The 21,699-nt window shown below is 30.7% G+C and overlaps 2 protein-coding genes across 3 annotated transcripts in view; one reads left to right on the top strand and one right to left on the bottom strand.

The window, feature by feature from the left end:
* LOC106467472 (tyrosine-protein phosphatase non-receptor type 2-like) overlaps positions 1 to 9,761 on the bottom strand; it is a 29,385-nt gene extending 19,624 nt beyond the window's left edge. The window contains exons 1-2 of the mRNA XM_022395664.1: positions 9,758 to 9,761; positions 794 to 802 (exon numbers count right to left, since the gene is read on the bottom strand). Coding sequence (XP_022251372.1) covers positions 794 to 795 — 2 coding nt within the window. The 5' untranslated portion in view covers positions 796 to 802; positions 9,758 to 9,761. The remainder of the gene's footprint in view (positions 1 to 793; positions 803 to 9,757) is intronic.
* LOC106467470 (dynein assembly factor 4, axonemal-like) lies at positions 2,925 to 19,866 on the top strand. Of its 2 annotated transcripts, none has more exons than XM_022395665.1 (10): positions 2,925 to 3,076; positions 10,209 to 10,359; positions 10,910 to 11,043; positions 11,825 to 11,967; positions 13,254 to 13,383; positions 14,848 to 14,948; positions 15,416 to 15,496; positions 17,932 to 18,004; positions 18,749 to 18,854; positions 19,010 to 19,866. In XM_022395665.1, the coding sequence occupies exons 1-10, from the start codon at positions 2,948 to 2,950 to the stop codon at positions 19,108 to 19,110; spliced, it is 1,149 nt and encodes a 382-aa protein (XP_022251373.1). In that variant the 5' UTR covers positions 2,925 to 2,947; the 3' UTR covers positions 19,111 to 19,866. The 2 variants fall into 2 exon arrangements, with proteins under 2 accessions (XP_022251373.1, XP_022251374.1); XM_022395666.1 differs by lacking the exon at positions 2,925 to 3,076 and adding an exon at positions 3,112 to 3,298.
* The last annotated feature ends 1,833 nt before the right edge of the window (positions 19,867 to 21,699 follow it).

The raw sequence follows: 21,699 nt of genomic DNA, 5'->3' as shown, positions 1-21,699 counted from the left end.
CTTCCGTCTAGTCTTACACTGCTAAATTAGGGACGGCTAGCGCAGATAGCCCTCGTGTAGCTTTGCGAGAAATTCAAAAACACACACACTTTCTCAATACACTTAATTTCCACAGTCACTTTAACTTAAACACACGCTATAATTCACAACGATTCACGCACTTTACTTACGGTCACTACCGTGCTAGACTCAATTGTCCGTCTCTGTCTGTTTGCAATTATCTATCCCGTCACTTTATTTGCCGGCTTATATACTATAAGAGCGCGTGTCTAGCAAACACTCAAGCCTTCAGGAACGTTCGAGATACTCATTATGTGTTACCAGCGTCATGTGACTCCCGCTGTCGTAACAGAATATATACAAACTAAACCTCAGGAGACAGCCGATACATTGTCTCACCTGGAAAGTTTCTGCCCAAGCGTTCCTGCTATCAATTGGTTTAGTAAAATGCTACACAGTGGGTTATCTGCGCTCTGTTCATCAGGAATCGAACCTAGGATTTTAACATTGTGAATCCGTTAAACTGCTGCTGACCTACTAGGTAACGTTTGTTGTAAGACTTAAACGTTGCTCCACATAATGGTAGCCATAAAAAAAAAAACACCAATTGCACGTCCACCTGAAATATCGGTCAATAAATGATTTCCTTCACTTCTAACTAATTTCCTCGAGAGAGAGAGAGAAAACAAAATTTTAGAAACTGCCTTTGTTGTGATATCATATTATAATTAAACTAATTAATGCCTACATGTATCTGTTTAACCCAATGAAAGTTAATTAATTTACGAGTTCAATGTTTTTTCTTAGATTTAATTAGTAACATGAGTTGCAGTATTATATAAGACATTTTTTACTCTAATTTTGCTTCTAACGTTACGAAATATTATACTTTAACGTCAGCATCTGTTATTATTTGTACCTTTACATTTAGCATAGAATTCAACTACCACAACTCAAAAGCTTTTGCAAATGTGCTATAAGTCGTTTTTTTTAGTTCTTTATTGCATAAAGCACTTGTATTTTTTTATAGTTCCGATTTCGTATTTTTCTTAATTTTATAAAATTGCAACAATATTATGAAACACTTTTTGTAACCATTAAATGACAAAATAAATAGTTTTTTTTTTTAATTGGATAACTCAAGAAAATAAGTTAGTAAATATGTTTATTAAGTTTTATAGCCTATACAATTTTATTTATACTAGCAGAAATATCCGCCCGCCGGGCAGCTATAACTGCTAGTTCCTGCGGAAGGCTATTGGACCTGTGGCCTTTTTTGGAATTGTCTGACAGTTCTACAACAACGTATTCAAATTTGATATTTAATAATGTTCACCATCCATGAGGAAAGGGATTTTATTGAAATTTTAGTTACAAAATGAGCTATCACCACAGCATTACATCACAGAGTAGATTTTTAATGGCTGGAGTAGATTTTTATTGAAGTATTTCTGTTAGCCCATTGTGTAACTCTGCGCTTAGAACAAACAAACTGAACCTATACTGGATTACTTTCAACACTGTGTGATGGATGAATAATAATAAAAGTTATTAAACTAAATATATTTAATGAAGTTCTTAGACATAATCAAAACTCTTTCCCTAATTTTCTAAGTCTAATATATATCTACAATGGCATTTATTTCTCCATAATATTCACATTTGGAATTACATTACCAATATTTAAAAAGAAGCGTATTGGATCATTAGTAAAGCCAAATTTCAATAAAAATTACATGTATGAGTAATAGAAGCTATATTCAGAATATTTTATATTTTTTCTGCCCAAAATATTTCCTTGCCTTGATGTGTTTGCTTGTTATTAAGCGCAAAACTACATAATTGGAAATCTGTGCTGTGCTCACCATGGGTATCGAAACCTGGTTTTTAGCACTGAAAGCATGAAAACTTACCACTGAGTAACTGGGAGATGTTTCTTACTTATTTGAACAATTTATGAACTAAGTGCGACACTCTGTCAACGAAGTTCTGCTAAAAGCTGGAAACTCCAAATTCAGCTACAATGAAATACCTTTAACGGTAGATCTTTGAGGGCTATAACAAGTTCGAATAGAGGCTATTAACATTTACTGGGATTCGAGTCATGTTCTCTTTTATTGTGTCTGAAAGACTGTGACCTGCTAATATATAATCTAGATAATCTCAAAAACTATAATAAAGAACGTAGCACTGCCTATATATGTTTAGGCACATTTCAAAATTTTGCTAGAGTATCTGGAGATCTTCCACTATTAAATCTTATGCTCATGATTTGATTGTAGGATCACCTCTTACTTCCTCTCTTTTCCCCCATATTATCTGTTAACCAAGTAACATTCACAACTAAATAGAAATCAATGTATTGCTGCATAAAGTCTTAAAATTACTGTCAGCTAACGATGTGGCATTCTTTCTGATAATCTATATTAATTCATCATAGAATTTCACAAATGAGAGCAGCGGCATCACTAGGCACTGGTACACGGGGCCCGTGTCCCGAATCCCCAGTTGGTGTCTGGAAAAATCAGAATAGAAAACAGTATGAACGATATCATACTGAAACGCCGAAAATTTCAGCGCTTAAGGGCCCGAACCCCGAATCTTTTAAGCACCTAGTGATGCCTCTAACTAAGAGCACTTATTATTATTATTATTTTATTCTTGTTCTTAACCTTTTTTAGGGACCATTGGGATGTTTTATATAACACTGACTTAAAAAGATTTATTGTGTAATAATTTAGGACTTCGTAAATTTTAGGTTATTTATGCGTCTATAACACCGAGAGCTTCTGGAGTAACGTTTAAACATAATATTCACTAATAAATTAATTTCTTAGTTTAATAAGTAATAATGCATTTATTCATTTTAGTATTATAAATATATTTATTTGAGTTATTAGTTATATCACCAGAGGGTCCTAATTGCAGATAAACTTTCGTAGTAAACATGCCGATTATACTAAAAGACAATGAAATTCAGTGGACAGAAACAATCTCAACAATTGCTATTTTAGTTCCACTTAGGGGAGTGAATAAAAAAAATGTATATGTGTTTTCATCTAGCAGATATTTGAAAGTAAGGAACTTTTTATGCGTAAATAAATAATTGAGAATAAAGCATTATCATGGTGCACCACAATTTTGATGTCATTTGGCGCAGTATCGTAGCTCCAGTAGAAAGTTCCTAGCATGGCACGAACAAGTGTTTGGGTTATTATTATATCATATATGCTAGGAACATATGCTTCGTCTTTGCAACATGATCTGACGCACAGTTTAAACCCTTTTCCTGGACATGGTTATTTAATGTTAATTATTATATATTGACATAGTCACAGTATAAAATATTAGATTTAGAGTATGTTAAGGAAACTAGAAGTTTATGTAAATAAAATTTTAGTATTATTAGAAAAGTATGCTTATACAAACATTTTAAAAACTTCTTTTTTTTTTAAGTGTTCATGAACTTACCTGGTATTTGAAATATTATTTCATTATATTAAAATATTTGCACATTGGATCCCCATTAAGTTTCCAACATCACAGAACTGTATTATAAAACTGTTTTGAGTGTTGCTAGTTTAAAGATTTTTTTATTCCCAGTCTACCAAACAGTGATGATACACCATGATAAAGCTGCAGGCATCTTTGCTATGATAGAAGAGATGAACGTAATGTAATGGAACACATTAGTACTAAAATGAGTTTATTAATAATTTAATATGAATGTTTGATCAGTATATGTAAGCAACAACAAAACTTTTAAAAACTGGAGCATTTTGTTTTGTGATAAATCATGTTGTGATTGATTGCTAAATATAATCTGGTCAGGGTATTCTTATTAAAATGTAGATAGAACATTGACCAACAATCATTATGGTGATTTTGCACCTTTTAGATTGTCACAATCATGCTACGACTCTTTTTGTATGGAATCATAAGTATGAAGATTTTGCTATGTATGAAATTACTGCTTTTTAATGCTTCAAATGAAGTACGTTATGAGAAACCTGACATATCAGCTTAACATATACTAGTTCAATGTAATAAAAAAAAATCACTAATTCTACAGAAAAATGATCAATCATGGGCATCACCAGGATTTTCTTGCACCTTTCTTGGATATGTTTACAGATATGTGTGTGTTTATACATGTGTATATGTAAAACTGCATGTTATGATAGGAACTTGATGATGAACAAGCTATGTTTAAATAAATATTCATGCAGGTTTTAAAAATGAACCGGATACTTTCTGCTTATTGCTTAATCAAAGTTTATGTGCACATCACAATTTCCCTTTCTAGTAATTTTGCACGTTATTATGTAATATGAGGTAGTCAAACAGGGTTGAGTACATAATATTAAAACAGTTTTGAACATGCAAATCATTAAACTTTGGTGACATTAAGAGTTGATAATCATGGTGGAATGGAATGTATCAGAACTACATTTTCACATTGTTTAGTATTTGTAATTAGTGTGATGTTGTTGAAAATTGATTGCTTTTGGGAAGGGTATATAACAGCTTTTTCCAATGCAAAATAGTCATATACTCAGACTATAAAGATGTGTTCAGTTGGAGATTTAGAGATTCCAAAATGGGAATATCCCTTGTACTTAAAGAATTGGAATTCCAAGAAATATGGATGAACTTAGGTAACCAGGACCATCTATAAAAAGACATGTAAAAAGTCATATCTGAGATGTGATAAGTAAAGTCAGTGTTTTGTGTCAAGTGAAAATCTACAAACACAAAGGTCAATGGCAAAAGCTGTCCATGAAAGAAAAAAAAATCTTTATCTGGAAAAGGAACACGTCACACATACACAAGTTGCTTCCACAGCATATCATATCAACCATCACATACCTCAAGCAGCTGGAGAATGAAATCGATATTCATGCTGTTACATACAAAGACATACCTATGAAGGTGCTGAATGTAGCACCAATGGATTTATGTGTGATTGGACTATTGTACTCATACACTAGGTGGATTATGGAAAGACTGCAGGGAAGAATGATGTTCCTTGAACATGACATTCTTATGTTGGAGCATTTTGCAATGTAAGCTAAGTTGTAGGGCTGTTGTCAAGATGCACAGCTGTCAGATAAAATATGATCATATGTGGTGACATGAACAAACAGCCACAGACTTCTGAAGTCAGTACTGTGTAGAATGGTATGGTGCTTGATCATTCACATTATACTGAGAAGTGGGACTGTTGGTCATTTGATATGTTTGAATACATTATGGTTATGTTAATGATATTAGTTTCAATGTTAACCTATAAACAGATATGGTGACTTAAGGAACCACTCCTTATTATCCAATAACAATGAATAGATTTTTAAATCATAATAGTACAAGCACCATACCAATAGTTCAATAGTTAAAGAAGGACAAATGTGAACTCTGCCTCAGAACCGCATTTATGAACATAAGAAAGTAACGAATTTCAGAAAGTTAATGAGCACAGCATCTGTATGAAATCATTTTACAATATTACAACCTGAAAGTTGAAATTATAATGTTTAACAACAACCTTGTACTTACACTTCTAAAGTCTGTGACAATGACAAGTCACCATTTCAGCTTTATTTTCCCAGAATCAAGTAGGTTACAATGTATACTGGCAGATTATCCTGACTCTTCTTCAGTTTAACACCTGAATCAAATTCCTTGTAATTTCCCTGTATTCTTAAGAGAATGTCTTCAGATGTTAAAGTTGGCTTCATAAGAAGGAGTATAATTTGGTTGCCCAATTCTAAAGTGCAGGATATTATAGAGCATATTCACAGCTTTAGGTCTCTATCATTATTACAAGAAGACTTACTTAATAAGTATGAATAACTCCTATAGAGGTTTAGAGATAGAAATAGACATGTAGCCCTATAGAAGAGTGCTTCCTCGAGTCAGAAGCAGGAATGAATTACTTAAGAGGATCTAAGTCTCAAATGAAACATTATCAGGGTTATGCTTAGAATTGGTAGTATCCGTCGGATAGTTTTCAGGGTAAGGGTGAATTATATGCAAGAGATGCACTCCCCTTAAGCAAGTTAAATAGTAGGATGTTTAGGGCAACCCAAGGTTTGGTTTGTTTGGAAGTTTGCACAAAACTACATGAGGGTTATCTGTGCTAGCTGTCCTTAATTTAGCAGTGAAAGACTAGAGGGAAGGCAGCTAGTCATCACCACCAACTCTTGGGCTACTCTTTTGGGATTGATCATCACAGTATAATGCTCCCACGACTGAACGGGTCAGCATGTTTGGTGGGACGGGGATTTAAACCTGCAGATTGTGAGTCGAGCACCCTAACCACCTGGTCATGCCAGGCCTGCAATCCCAAGGTACCATAGTGGTGAGAGAGTTTGGAGAATTGGGAGTAAACAAATTAATAGGATAACTAAGACAACAAGGAATTTTGTAAAAGGATATTTGAAAGTGTAATACACTAACTAATAGCATGGCCAGGTGGTAAGGGTACTCGACTCTCAGTCTGAGGGTCGCGGGTTTGAATCCCCGTCCCACCAAACATGGTAAAAGAGTAGCCCAAGAGTTGGCGGTGGGTGGTGATGATTAGCTGCCTTTCCTCTAGTCTTACACTGCTAAATTATGGATGGCTAGTGCAGATAGCCCTCGTGTAGCTTTGTACGAAAGTCAAAAACAAACTAACTATCTAATAGTTTTAAAGCCTGTCAGGTTTAAAGAAAAATGTAGTAGGATCAAGAATAAATGTAATTATTTTTGTTACGATGCTGGAGATATTAACAAAACAGAAAAATACAGGCTATATTTGAAATGGAAGACTATGATATAAGGGAAATTTATGAGACTTTGTTAGATTTGGAGAATATTTATAGTAGGAATTAGTTTTTAATTTTGGGTTATGATACCATTTAGTAGTTATACTTTTTAAGAGAGAGGATGAACTGTAGCCTGTTAAGATTGAAGACATAAGAAAAAATGTTAGTTAAGAGGTTGAATTTTTAGAGGTTACACTCATGGGTTCAAAGGGTAGAAAGTTTTAATTGACAATTGTTATAGGCCATCTGATCAAGGTAGCTACTAATAAGAACACTTACTTAATAATTATGAGAGACTTTAAATTTAGACGTATTGATTGGGGTTATATGGCATCAAATAGCAAAGAAGGGAGATTTCTTGAAATGATTCAGGATGGTTCTCTATACCAAATGGTCAAAGAGACAACCAGGAGGGTGATGCCATTTTACATTTATTGTTAACCACAAATGAGGGTGTGGTTGTAAGAGAGTGATAATTGAATATTTAGGTTTGATGTATTACTAAATGTTGAGATAAAAATAAATTTTGGTTCCTAATTTTCAGGGAGCCAATTTTAAGCCATAACAAAAGATTTGTTATTATTGAATTGGGATCATTAATTAAAAGATGATGGGGAACAAATTTGGGAATTTTTAAAAATAACTTCCTTTTAATTCAATACAAGCATGTTTTCCTAAAAATAAGAAAATAATAACAGGGAATATCAAACCTAATTGGCTTATTAAAGACATGAAAGAGAAAGTCAGGGATAAATAAGCTTGAGAAATTTAAATTGACAGATGATTTGAAGATTTAAATATGTTGAAGGTAAGCAAAATGTAAAAGTTTGGATAGGGCTTTTAAAGGATGTTGATGGAAAAGTTATTGTTGAACATTTTATGAAATGGATAAACTTTTAAACATTTTATTATTTTTACGAGTAACGTTTTGCATTATCTTAATATTGCAGGGTTTTATTTTTATAATTTAACTTTCTTTTTAGTTTAGCTTACAGGGGGGTGGGTTCACACTGGACTAGTAAGGAAAACAACAAAGGTTTCCTTAGTCATCTATTACTGATTCAACACAATATTGTGTTTGTGCATCATTTTCATTTACCTTAATAAAAATTGTTGGTTTGAATTTTACCGTAGAGACTATCTTTTTTTGTAGACAGACTCAGACAGAGTCCAAAAAGTAAACATCTGTACTTCATAATATATCTGTTGAACCTCCTTTTTATCAGATCCTATTCTGGATCTGTGAGAAATCCGTGAACCAAAATATTTAAACTATTGGGTATTTTTAGTTATATTAAAGACATTAAATTACTACAGAATGACTTGGATTAATTAGTAAGTTGGATAAATATTTTGCAAACGACCTTTAATTACAGTAAGTGTAAGGTAATGCATTTAGAATGTTATAGTTTGGATCAAACATTTAATATAGATGGAAATCAACTTAATAGCATGATTAAAGAAAAGGATCATGGCATAGTGATGAAACAAAACTGAATTTATACTATTACAAAAGGGAATTAACAAAAGTTTTATATAAAACCATTGTATATAAAGTATTTGAAATAATTATGGAAACACACAAGTAATAGCACATACAGTAGTCATAAACAATGAGTAAAAGTAAATACAGTGTAGCTGGTGAATGTATTAATAATACAAAACATTCCCACAGATAAAAAAGGTTCTATAGTGCACTAGTTATTTGTATGTGAGAACTTTGCTTTATACAGAGCATTATATTTTGTTCTCTTGAAGCCTTTCAGTTTATCGATATATGACTATAGAATATTATTCCAAGTGTCCTGTATTACTCCCCACAAGTTAGCCAACTTTTTTGGATGCCTAATGACCTTTTCAGATTTTATATGAGCTTATAAAGCCTCCAGAAGATTTATTTTCAAACTTATTTTTTGCAGGCCAAGCCATTATTGTGAATGTTCTATTGATCTCTTTAATGTCAAGATATAATTTCACCATATTTATTGTATGCTTGCATGGTATCCACAGAATTTATTCCAAGTGGAGGCAAGCCATTACAGAGTGCAGGCCATTGCCTTGAAATTCGAATGCGATGCTCTGGCTGATGTGGTTTATTTCTGTACACCTAATTTTTTCATTTATATTTAACTAGTATTATTTTCTAATGCATTTTTTAATACTTTATTCAAATAAATTTTCTTCAGAAATTACTGGGAAAGGGGGGAAATGCCTATGTATGCTTGAAATCTTTGTTGGAAAATGAATTTCTGCCTCTCATGGAATGGCTTGATGAATCAGAATGAACTGCACCTGTCAACAGTCAGGGTGCCATCAATTTTGTCTAGATCACTAATGTTGTTGGCTAGCATGCTTCATTTCAGACTTTATATATTGACTATGATGATATTTTCCTCTCTGTCATTAGTTGTTGTCAAACAATTTGAACTTGCTATTTGTGGTCTGATACCCATTCCAACATTTTGATTTAGTTAACTCTTTTTTTTTTCAGCAGTTGTTTTCAAACAGCTTCATGTTTAATGAGACCACTTTGTTCTAATGTGTATCCTACTTTGAGGTAACATTCAACTCTTATTACAGAAAGGGCATTGGCAACATCTGCACTCGACCATTACCTGTCTTGTAAAGAACCTACTGTGAGATACTGAACATCACTTTTGAAGAGTCTTGATTTCAACCTTCACCACTTTCATGTACCCTCTTCAGTCTTACATACTGCTCCTAATGGAAAATGGAGTAAATATTTCTGATGAAGTATCCTTGACCAGCCAAAACTTTTTCTACAATCTTATCACGTGGTATTTCAGTCCTGGGAGTCATTATTGGATTTGCATTACTACTACTAATGGGCATACTATGATTACTTGTACATTTATAGGCTTTAAACTAGTATAACACTTTCTGATTGATTGGACAACAACCACTGATAATGTAAACTCTTAGCACATGACTCTATATTCTGGTGCCATTCATTTTTACATATTATAATGTTGTAATTACTACAGTATTTGCCTTTTATACCCTCTTTTCTTTACCATTTCCATACAAAAACAATATTTTCAGTACTATACATATTCATGTATTACATACACATCTTCCTACTCCTAACAGAGTGTTTTGAGTTAACCAAATGAAACATTTACCACTGTTAAACTTTTAAGGTACCTAATCAGTTTTCGGTAAGATCTTTTGGTTTAGCAGTATGTTATATATATTTAAAACATGTTGTTTTATATAAATGATTAATATGGTTTGTAGTAAGTGTAAAAACCATGAGAAGCTTACCAGGAACATTGAAAAGGCTTTAATTTATTATATTTAGGAGTTGAGAAAATGTTATGTGTTATTGCACTATTTTCTAGTAGAGTAATAATAATCTAACTCTGATTGTATTAACTGTAGGTGAACTATCCACCTTTTCTGTATGAATTATTCCTGAAGGCTCCGGTGGATTCAGGAAATAGTTCAGCTCAAATAGGAGATGGACGAGTGACTTTTAGGCTTGAAAAGAAAGAGTATGCAATATGGGGAGAACTGTCAGATCCAGAGGCAGGTAAGCATGGTATATAATTTAAACTAATGTTGATTGATTCAGTATTTTGCATATAAATTGCCACTTGCAAGTTTAAGTGAATTTTTAGAAAGAACTTAAAAAATTAAAGTTTTTAATTTATCACATTTAAATAGATTCTTAGCTACATTTGAAAGTTTCCAAGCTTGGTTGTTACATGGTGTACATTTTTTTAAAAGTATTTCCACTGAAAAGATGCATCATATACATTTATTTCACAAAACAAAACTCTCATTAGTTTTTAGTGTTCCTTTGGTAATTGTAAGTATTTTCAAACTATGTAAGTTTATCTAATAGTTATCATTTTAGTAACCCCCTTTTCCTTCCCAAATATAGTCCCTGAATATTCCCTAAGGCCTGAAAAGATTCCCATAAAAGATTCCCTCTCCAATGAACACCAACTTTGTTATTTTATTTGTTGATATATATTATGATAAAATCAGAGCATAATGTGTTTTGGTTTACCTACAATGTATTCATCACTCCAAATCATTTCATTAGGAAATTCAAAGGCTTATTGAATCTCCCATAGCAAAGGAAGAATTTAGACAGCAGCAAAGAAATGCAGCTTTAGAAGAAAATCAACAACAAACAGAAGAAGTTGCCAAACAAAAGTGTGTTGAGAAAAGAAAGAGAGAGAAGTTTTCTTTGCAACAGGAAATGATGGTTGGTCATATTTTATATGTAATATAAACTTGATAAGACATCATCTTAAATCTAAACCCTCTCTCTTGAATATCTTCAAGTATTACAAAAAAAATGTAGTTGAATTTATAAAGCTATTTAATATTTTTTACTTTAATCGCATTTGTACTATATGTAAATAAGTTAACAAGCTTTTTTTTATTTTAAGATTTCTAAAAATAGGCAAATTAAGTCTTCTTGTTTGTAAGCCAACATTGTTGGTTTTTATTTTGGTGGCTTTCTGTAAGAATTGTAGAAAATAAGTGAAGTTGTAATTCTAACTCTAACATTGAGTTACATGCATTTACAAAATGTATGACTGACTGTCACATTTACTGAGATATGATATGCTGTATCTGCATTATCCATACTTCTGCATAGTTTAACACATGTTTTTTTATTTGTTATAATAAAAGTACAATTTCAGGGCTAAAGTTTTACAAGCTTAAAATCAAAACCGTTGGTATAATACCTTAGTCGTTTGAAAAATAAAATACTTTTGATGTATTTGACCAAAAAAGAAAACTTTTTATTTTAATAGAAAAAGATTGTATTTTGTTTTTGTTAGATACATATATGCTTGGTTAGATCTATAAGTAGTTTGAGAAGTAATTGACAGGTGCATTTATTTCATAAACTTACATTCAGTTATTTTCTAATGTTTCTGAACAACAGAATTGAAAATTTGATATATGAGATTGATTTAAATAATTTATTGTTACTGATCATTCATAAAATTTAAATAGATATTTCTGATAACTAGTTAGATGAACTGGAGAGGAAACGTATAGAAGAGCTTAAAGAAAATGAACGTCTTCAGGTAACAAAGACTGTCGAGTTAATGGAGAGTGAGGTACAAAATTCTTCTTCCTCATCTGTGATTCAGAAATCCAACAAAAGTAAAAGGTAGAGTGGATTAAAATTAAAACATTTTCATGAGAACTTTTACAAGCAGTGATTTGGATTTGTACAAATGCTTAATTTGGGTTTTTTAGAGCAAAGCAGTGTGGTATTTTCAGGTGCACTGACTTCCCTTTAAGAGAAATCTGATAAAAGCCTCAAAATAACAGGAGGTTTCAAAAGAAAATGTATTATGAATTGAATATGATTTTACTGACCTTGATTGAGAAACTGGACAAAATTTATAACAAAGTGAAACAGTCATAACTTGACACTCAAAAACAAGTCAAAGATAAACAAGTGTATTTTGTGGTGACTTTACTGGAGAGCTTTTTATGAATCTAGATCTGTATCAAACTAATTGTAAATCTGTTCCAAACTGAATAAACATAGCATTATGTATATGAAACAATAATGTCATCCATCTCAGGGTAAAGTTGGCATCCATATGGTTGTTGATCATCCCCATCACAAATTAAGGAAGGTTGTATCCTCCAAGCATTAGCTGATCTGCCAGTGTCAAAGATCACTGTCTATTTCTACATAGTATGCTCCACTTTACAGGAATCTTTCCCCTGAAAAATGCATGCGACCCTAGTTGAATAACCCGATTCAGTAGGTAACTAGGGTGAAAGCAACTTAGTGGTTCCATTGACCAATAATGTGTATTTAAGACTATATGCACAGTATATGCAGACATTTTCTGAAACTTTATATTAAATAGGGGGGGGGGGACATGTAATGTGCTTGCACACCACTGCAGCTGTGATTTACATATAGTATCTCATCATAAATTCTGAAAGCACTGTCAGTTATGACTTATTATAATTGTACTCTGTGCCTAAATCTTGAACATACAGAGAACTGTGATTCATAACTTTAATACATTGTCATCAATAGCTTTTGGAACTGCTGATAGCCATAACTTAAAATAACGTATGATGTAATTTCAGGCTCTTCAGAATGTTAATGCCATAATTTATTCTTTATATTTTGGCATTTTAAAACTTACATTTACACGTGTCTGTCTTAGATTTTACCAATCGTTACTTATATTTTCACTGTATTCTTGCTCTGTAACATTGATAGAGTACTGGTAGCCATAAATTATGTTCCTTATTTCTGTAATGTTAATTGACAAATGAATTAACAGTTTGTGTTATCTTGTAATCATAACTAATCTGTGTTTACATTTATCTGAATAGTGCATCATCTGAAAGCAGAACTTGAGGACATTATTGTAAACTTGTATGATGGTTTTCATGAAATAATTTGTCCCTCTCTCTGTTAAGCAAAAACCAAAATAAGCCCACAAGTTCAGAACTTCCTCCTCCTCGTAATGCTGGCCACATTAAGGTGACGTTTACACAACGAGAATTTCCATCTGCAGCTCGAGAGTCTAAGCATGCTGAAGAACAAGAAGTAAGTCATAAGTACTACATGTTTTGTAATTGAAACGACCTCAGGTAAAGTTATAACATTTATGTTACTGTCTAACTATAAAGTCATGTAGCAGGATGGTACAGGTTTTACAGCCACAAAAAAAAAACTGTCTTTGAAGATACAAAATAAATTAAATGAATAACAAAGTTTTACTATAAATACTTAAAATATTAACAGTAATCAACTTAACCAAGTTAAATGTAATAAAAAGAAAAAAATTAATTTACTAAACATATTATGAACTGTGTGTAATACAATTAATCCTACTTTAATTATCCCCTACAAACATGGTCAATGACAGAGCCGGCAACTGGAAGTAATAAGTAAAGCTAGAATCTAAAAAGACAAATAGAAAGCACTCATGATATAATTTTTAATTGAATCAGTTCAGATATCATTTGAATAATAATACAGCCGAGTGTTTGTATATGTCAATATATTGAAAAACCTCAGTACAGATTTAGGTGTATTACTTAACCCTTTATCATCCCTGGAAGGTTTTTTTTTCATTACCGTAATTGGCGTAAAGGTAGGGGTGGAGATGATGTCTAGCATTTGTAAATGTATGGGTGGAGATGATATCTAACATGTGTAAATGTATGGGTGGAGATGATGTCTAGCATTTGTAAATGTATGGGTGGAGATGATGTCTAGCATGTGTAAATATATGGGTGGAGATGATGTCTAGCATGTGTAAATATATGGGTGGAGATGATGTCTAGCATGTGTAAATGTATGGGTGGAGATGATAAAGGGTTAAATGGTACTTGCATAATTCAGTCCATTATAGGCAAAAGATGAGTTAAGCTTAGTTCATGCTTACTGTTGGATGTAATGTTTTCTTCGTGTCTCTTGATGAAAGCCTCTTCAGATTTATTGATAACATTTTATTGTAAAAAAGTTAATTTTTGAAAAAAACAGAACTCTCTTGATGAAAGCCTCTTCAGATTTATTGATAACATTTTATTGTAAAAAAGTTAATTTTTGAAAAAAACAGAACAAAAATGTGAGTTCACATTTTTTCAGACTGTATAATAGAATACTGATGAGTGAGTAATTGTTCTTCAGAATAAGGACTTGTACATTTGTGTGCATACACTTAAATTAGCCTTTCTTTTTTGTATGTTTTAGTATTTTTGATGCCATGAGAATAATGTTAAATGTCACATAACTAAGGACCAAAAATTATTTTTTTTACAATAAGTAACGCTTCATTATGATAAGATTCCACTTGCATCTGAGATTTATTTCTCTAAAGTGAAAAAGAAAAAAGAATTCTAATTACGATCATAGATATAATAAACTAGGAACCTTTTTTGATAATTCAAAGCAGTTAGTTCAAGTTATATGATAACTTATTGTGAGCATTAAAAATAAAAAACTGTTCTTATTGATATGAAGTGGGGCATTTGGCTTAACTTTTTTTTAAATGAATTAAAATAGTGGTTACAGAAACAGGCTACAGCTCGTCAATCAATAGAGATTGAATGTGCAGACTTGTCACCTGAGGAAAGAAATCCACAATGGCTTAAGGAGAAAGGAGAGTGAGTGTAAATTTACTCCATCACATTCTTGTTTAAAAAAAGCGATTATTGGGGGATCTGTCCAGGTTTTTAAGTTAGAAGTTGTCAAATTGTAACTTTTATTAGTATTTTGCTAATAGTATAACTTATAACTCATGGCTGTTTTTGTGACCTCAAATTGAAACCTTTAGAACCTATTTTCTATGTAATTATTGACTTAAATTAATGAGTCTACTGTAATATGCACATATTATTCGGAAAACAACTGAACTTGTTTTAGCTTTTTAAATGTTACTAAAAATCCTTAGATAATAGTTTATTGTTTAACACATAATTCTGTAGTTCCAAATATGGTCTGTTAGAAAACTGATGAAGAAACCAAAACCTTATAAACTATGAATTGTATTACTTATTTAGTTTTGCTTATATTATTTACAATAATTTTACATAGACTGTTCCTAATATGGATACTATCTTTATTTTTGTAGCACCTTTTATTCCAATGGTGATTTCCATGGGGCAATTAATGCTTATACCTTAGCTGTAAAGATGTGTCCAAACTTACCAAGGTATATGCTATTTTACGCCTAATTCAATAATATCTATTTATAAAAAACTTAGAGATAAAACATCTATGTATAGTTTTACAGTTATCTGTTGACTAGATAAAGTATTCTCATACTAGTGTTAAGTACTGTGTTTCTCTAAATGCAGTAAATTATTTTTAAATATAACAAATCTAATCTGTTTTGCGGAAAGTTAACTTCCTATTTATTTTTGTTTTTTAGGAAATTATCAGTAGAACTTAAAAAAACAGAAGAGAGAAAACAATGTGAATTTTGGTTTATCTGAAGTTTATCAAAATCATTATTACCTTTGAAGAAACATTTACCAAAAACTTGTGATATTGATACTGAAAAATATGACTCGTTTGTTTGATACCACATGATTTTATATCATTCTTTACCTAATGTGACTATATTTTGCAAACCAAATGTGGGGATAAAAATTTGTAACTTTAATTGCCATAATTCTAGATGTAACCACCACTTACTCGACAATGACATCTTTGCTAACAGTTAACTCAAATACACACTGAATCTCATACTTTGATAGCACTACATCACATTACAAAAAAGAAGAGGATGAATGATTGTATAACACATTTAAGGTCGTAGCTATGACGATTGCATTAATGTCATCACGTAATACTGTTATACCTTAGCTAATAATGATAATAATAATAACAAAAAGTGGCTAAATTTTTATTTTTAATGTATATCTGATGTAGATATCATAATGTAAGAAATGAAACGTAAGGGTATTTTGGAGTGATTTTTTTTCAAATTGGGGACACTTATCAGAGATATTTTTTTTCCTAGGAACAAAATTCGTCACCTTGGTACTGTCCTTGAAAATCTGGGATGTATGGTCATCCTAACTTTATCATGGCCTATTATAGGTTATTAAAAATGTAGAATATTATAATATATTCTTAACAAATAAACGTTTATGGTTGCATTAACCATCTATCAACAGTCTTCTGCAACTTGCAAGAGCCTGACCAGGAAATCATCAACATATACAGTGCAATGAAATGTTTAAAATTAAGAAATAGGAAAATGTACATACATTTTTAATTTTTGTAGAATATCTTTGCTATCTCAGGTCTCTTACTTTTCTCATATATTTAATTTTTAATGTTTTATTTTCCTTTCCTGTCCTTTACTGTTTAGTATTCATCTTGACACAAATCAACAATGCTTTCAAGACATATTACAGTATCTTTAGCAGAGATGTGCAAGCCTTTGGAAAAATTATCTTACACTTGCATAAGATTTTAAGCCTTGAGAACTGGAGCAATGTTTGAGATAGATTTAAAAACTGTTTAAACCTTTCAATTGTGCATTTTAAAACATAAATAATAGATAATTAACTAAGATATGTAAGTAAAACCTAAATGCAATTTAACTGTCTCTCCAACTATAATATATTTACGTATGAAACAATCATAAGTGCTAATGTGGACAAAGAAACCAACAATACTACTGGCAGTTACATATACCCATTGACGACAACTGATCACCAATTTCAAAATAACTATTATTGGATTATTAGTGTAAAATGGGCTCTTTCTAACGACTATATACACGTGTGTCAATTAATTACACGTGACTTGTAAAGCTCAAGGAATAGTACAGAAGGTGTGTGTGGCACCTATTAGAGGTTGAAAAAATTTATCTCTAGTTTCATTGGAACTCAGCCAAAGAACTTTGGAACATATGTGTCAATAGGGCAAGTAAATATACTTATTGTCTAGAAATACATCTATAGGACTGGGGTTATATGATCCATGATAGCAAGTGTGAAAGTTGATATTTTCATAGCTCATGGGCTGCACAACAACAAAACTGAAGATTAATTATTTTTTTAAAGGTTTCTTTTGAAATAAAGGAAATAAAACTTAGATAACATAAAACTTTGAATTATAATGTTAATTTCATTAACAGTAAAGTTGTTTAGTTAAATTTTGAATGTAACTCACTGACTTGCATAGAAAGGGATTTAAAGGGGTACCTGTTGCGAAAAGGTTAATGAGAAGTAATAAAGTTAAATAACTGCATTACATTAAAATGTTAATCTATGCCTGTAATGCAATTAATTTCCTAACTAAAATGTTAATCTATGCCTGTAATGCAATTAATTTCCTAACTGCCAATCAATTTCATTTAAGAGGATTTCAGGCATAGAGAGGTATATTTATGAGTTATTTACCAAATATATTAAAAAAATTACTAGAAAAATGTGTAATCATTGATATATTTGTAATATTACTTTCCGATTAATCAAATGTATCTTCATTGTTCATACAAACATACAAATAATTTATTAACAATGGACTATTTCTCTAAGGTACAGTTACAATTCAAACGTGTATATATATGTATATACACAACCACATACACATATTTTTTTGAACAAGTTTGTTACTATCGTTTTCCAGCTTGTACTCAAATCGTGCAGCATGTCATCTTCAGCTAAGAAATCTCCATAAAGCTATAGAAGACAGTTCAAAGGTAAAGTTTTTAATATGAGTAAAAATAATGATAAAAAAATTATTCCAGTGATTAATATCCACTATATTAAGAATAAAATTCAGATAATCATAGTTTATTTCTGTTTTCTTGTTACTTTATTCTATTTCCTTGGCTATCCATAAATTATATTTTGGTAATTTATGAAAAATAAATCAACATATTTTGTAATCTAAATAATCGTATTTCATCCAGTCTCTTTCAATAAGATTATTCTAAGAACATCAGTTGAAGCATATATGTAAAAATAATGCAAGTTTTTAGGCTTACAAGTAAATCATTGCATAAAATAACAAATATTAGTAATTAACTTCAAAGAATCAATGGCTCATGAGATTATTTTCTAGCTACTAAAAACTATACATAGAATATCCTTTTTAATGAAAAGTTTTATAACGATTACTTGTATAATCACAAAACAAAATGAAAATACTATTTAAAACCTGAAGATTCCTATTGCATTTAAGAACTTAATTAAATTACTAATTATGAAGCAAAAGTACCTTGATTTAGGGCAGCTAATAATTTTTGAAATAGTTGTAAATTTTCAGAGAGAAGTTTCTTTAATTCAAATATATCACCTTCAGTGGAATATTGATATCTCCATTTAACTGTCATCTAGTGTGTGTCTGATATACAGATTTGCAGCATTATACTTGTGTGCACTGTCTTTCATGAAGGAACTAGGTTATTATAGTTAGTTATTTATCAGTGTTATTTTTGCAGGCTTTAGATTTGTTGACCCCTCCTGTAGAAGATAATGCATTAGCTCGTCTCCATTGCCACGTTCGACGGGGAACTGCCTTCTGTAACTTGGAATTATACATTGAAGGTACCGTAAACATCTTTATTATTATGTTTCAAAGGCAGTTTTGATTTTTAAAAATGTGACAGTAGTGTAAGGTTAATTACAACAATATTTGCATGTGAACAATGTTGTTATTTTTGTTATAGAAAATACATTGTTGCTGATTATGTTTTATTTAGCACTTCAAGATTATGAGGCAGCTCAAAGGATTTCTCCCACTAACGAAGAACTTCGTTTAGACACAGAAAAAATTAGACACCTAGTGCAGGGTTTGATTTGATGATAAAGATATATGTTTTACTGGTGTGCGAGATAAAAGTAAAGGTCTGCCATGAATTGGTATTATTTAAGGAACAGATAAAAGATACTAGTTGTAAAACTTCTCGTGACAAGCTCCATTTTTAATAGTAAAGATATATAAGAACTTAATTTCAAGTTTGACATATTTTAAAATACAGACACTTCAATAATATAGTTATGTACTCGGGAAGTAATATTTTGGGAATTTATGAGAATTAAATTAACATATTATGTAATTTAAATGATCATATTTCATCCATTAATTTCTTAAATATTTTAAGTGCCAATTTCAGGAGAACTTAATTTAGTGGTCATTTTTTTTTTCGTGGTTTTTTTGGAAGGTAATTATAAATACTCCATTATTATGAAATGTTTATCTAAATATATATTTTAAATTATAATCAATCTTAACTTACATTAATTGTAAAAAACAGTATTTAGAACTACAAAAAAATTGTTTCATTTATGTTGATTTCATTGCTTATAGTAATTAAAAGATGCTACTTTGTTTTTATTTGCAGTTCAGTGTCTGTAAATTTTCATGGATTAATACACAAAAACACTAATTTAAGGGAAGTTTTGAATGTAACAGAAGAATGCACTAACCTACCTGATTTTTGCAAAATAATAAAAATTATTAAAAGTATTTAGTTTCAGAATGTAAAATCAACTTCTAAGTTTATTCATTTATGTTTAGCAAATTCATAATTATCTTCAAAATTTGTTAAGATAGCATTTGTTTCAACTGGTGTTCTTAGTACAATCTTACTGACAAAAGCCTGGATAAGAGTGATGAGCATTTCCACATAATATTTCATCTAGTTACTTAATAATTAGATATACAACTCCAATGATTATTACGAACATGTATTGGAGGCCTTGTTAAGTTACAAAGAACATTTATTATAATACTAAACATGTCGTATAAAAATAATGCAAGATTTTAGGCTTACAAGAAACATTGCATATAATAATAAATATTGGTAATCAATTTCAAAGATTTGACAGCTAAAATTCGAATAAGATCATTTTTTAGCAACAAAAATCTATACATGGAATCTCCTTTTAATGTAAAAGTTTTAACAAAATAAGTACATTTTCTTTCTTTTTTTTTTGTCTTCCATCTTAGGTTGCCAGTATTTTGATGTTATTACTTTTTAAAGTGTTTGTTATATTACTTTTAATGTTTGAGAGGTAATTCCAAAATTTATTTAATTCTTAGTTCTTCTTTCTCTGCTATTAAGTCATTTTATGGCAAGTTACAATGTCGAACATTTAATAATTTAGTTAATTAAAATTATGAATTTATCAGTTATAAAGTTAACACTTTTTATGACAATATATAACAGCATAACTTGTTATTTTCAATTCTATTTAGTTGCACCACTGTATATGTTATCTGTGTATCAGCTTTAAAGAAAAGTACAGTATTGAATAAACATTTCTATTTGTTGGCTACTAAGTGAATTAGACAATTTTCATATAAAACATATTGTTACGACAGCGGAAGTCACGTGACGCTGGAAGCATGTGAGCTGGAGTTTCTAGAAGGATCATGACTGTTCCTGGCAACTCTAATCTTTTCTAGGTGCCCTCTATTTTAGTATATAAGTCTGGCAAATAAAGCGGTGATATAATTGCAAATAGACAGATATAAGAGATAGATAATTGAGTCAAGCGAGCTTTAGGTACCGTAAGTAAAGTGCGTGAATCATTGTGAATTGTAGCGTGTGTTTATAAAAGTAGTTAACTTCAAAGTGACTGTGGAAATTAAGTGTAGTACAAAGTTTGTAGTGAGAAAGAATAAACTAGTTTTAATTAAGAAAGAACTTGTATCACAGAAGTTTCTCGGAAAGAAATTTTACGGGAAATTATCAAACAAGCAGAGACGCAACAATATATAATAATGGCCTTAATCCTATAAGTATAAAATCAGTCAAGTTTGACCAAACCCGTATTCAGGCAAATATGCTTTTCTCAACATTTGACAAGCTTTTAGTGAGCATTAAAAGTCTGTCATTTACAAAAGAGAGATTGTTTAAATAAATATTTCTATTAAAAATTTGTATGTGAATTTCCAAAACTTTATTGCTAGTCTGAGTGTAAAGTGATTTTTGTGCTATGAATAAAAATAAAATTTGATGACAAGAAACCTTCTTTAAAACAATAAAGTTTGAAGGTGACTTGAATGTTTAATGAAGGAAACTTTATTAAAAGTATAACATAGTAACAAGCGTACAACATTTCAACAAAGTTTTCCTTCTTATATATTCAAGCCATCTCCAAGCTTTATTAAGAATAAAAATACTTCTCTTCATCTCACAGTTTTTCATATTTGATTTTGATTATCTCTGAAACCTACTAAATGAATATCAAAAATACTGTTGGTAAAACTTTATATTTTGTTTTATTTTCTGTACTCTAAAACTAACTGTAGGGAAATCATTAATGTACAGTGAAATTAAAAGATGAAAAATGTGAAGAAAAATTAGTAATACCATTTTTATTCCTGCACTGCATAATAAAAGTTTAAACTATTATGTTTTCCCATCTGTTTTTTTTTAATTTT

Source organism: Limulus polyphemus, unplaced genomic scaffold (genome assembly GCF_000517525.1).
Source record: "Limulus polyphemus unplaced genomic scaffold, Limulus_polyphemus-2.1.2 Scaffold2625, whole genome shotgun sequence".
NCBI lineage: Eukaryota > Metazoa > Arthropoda > Merostomata > Xiphosura > Limulidae > Limulus > Limulus polyphemus.
This window is presented reverse-complemented; position numbering and strand designations above follow the sequence as displayed.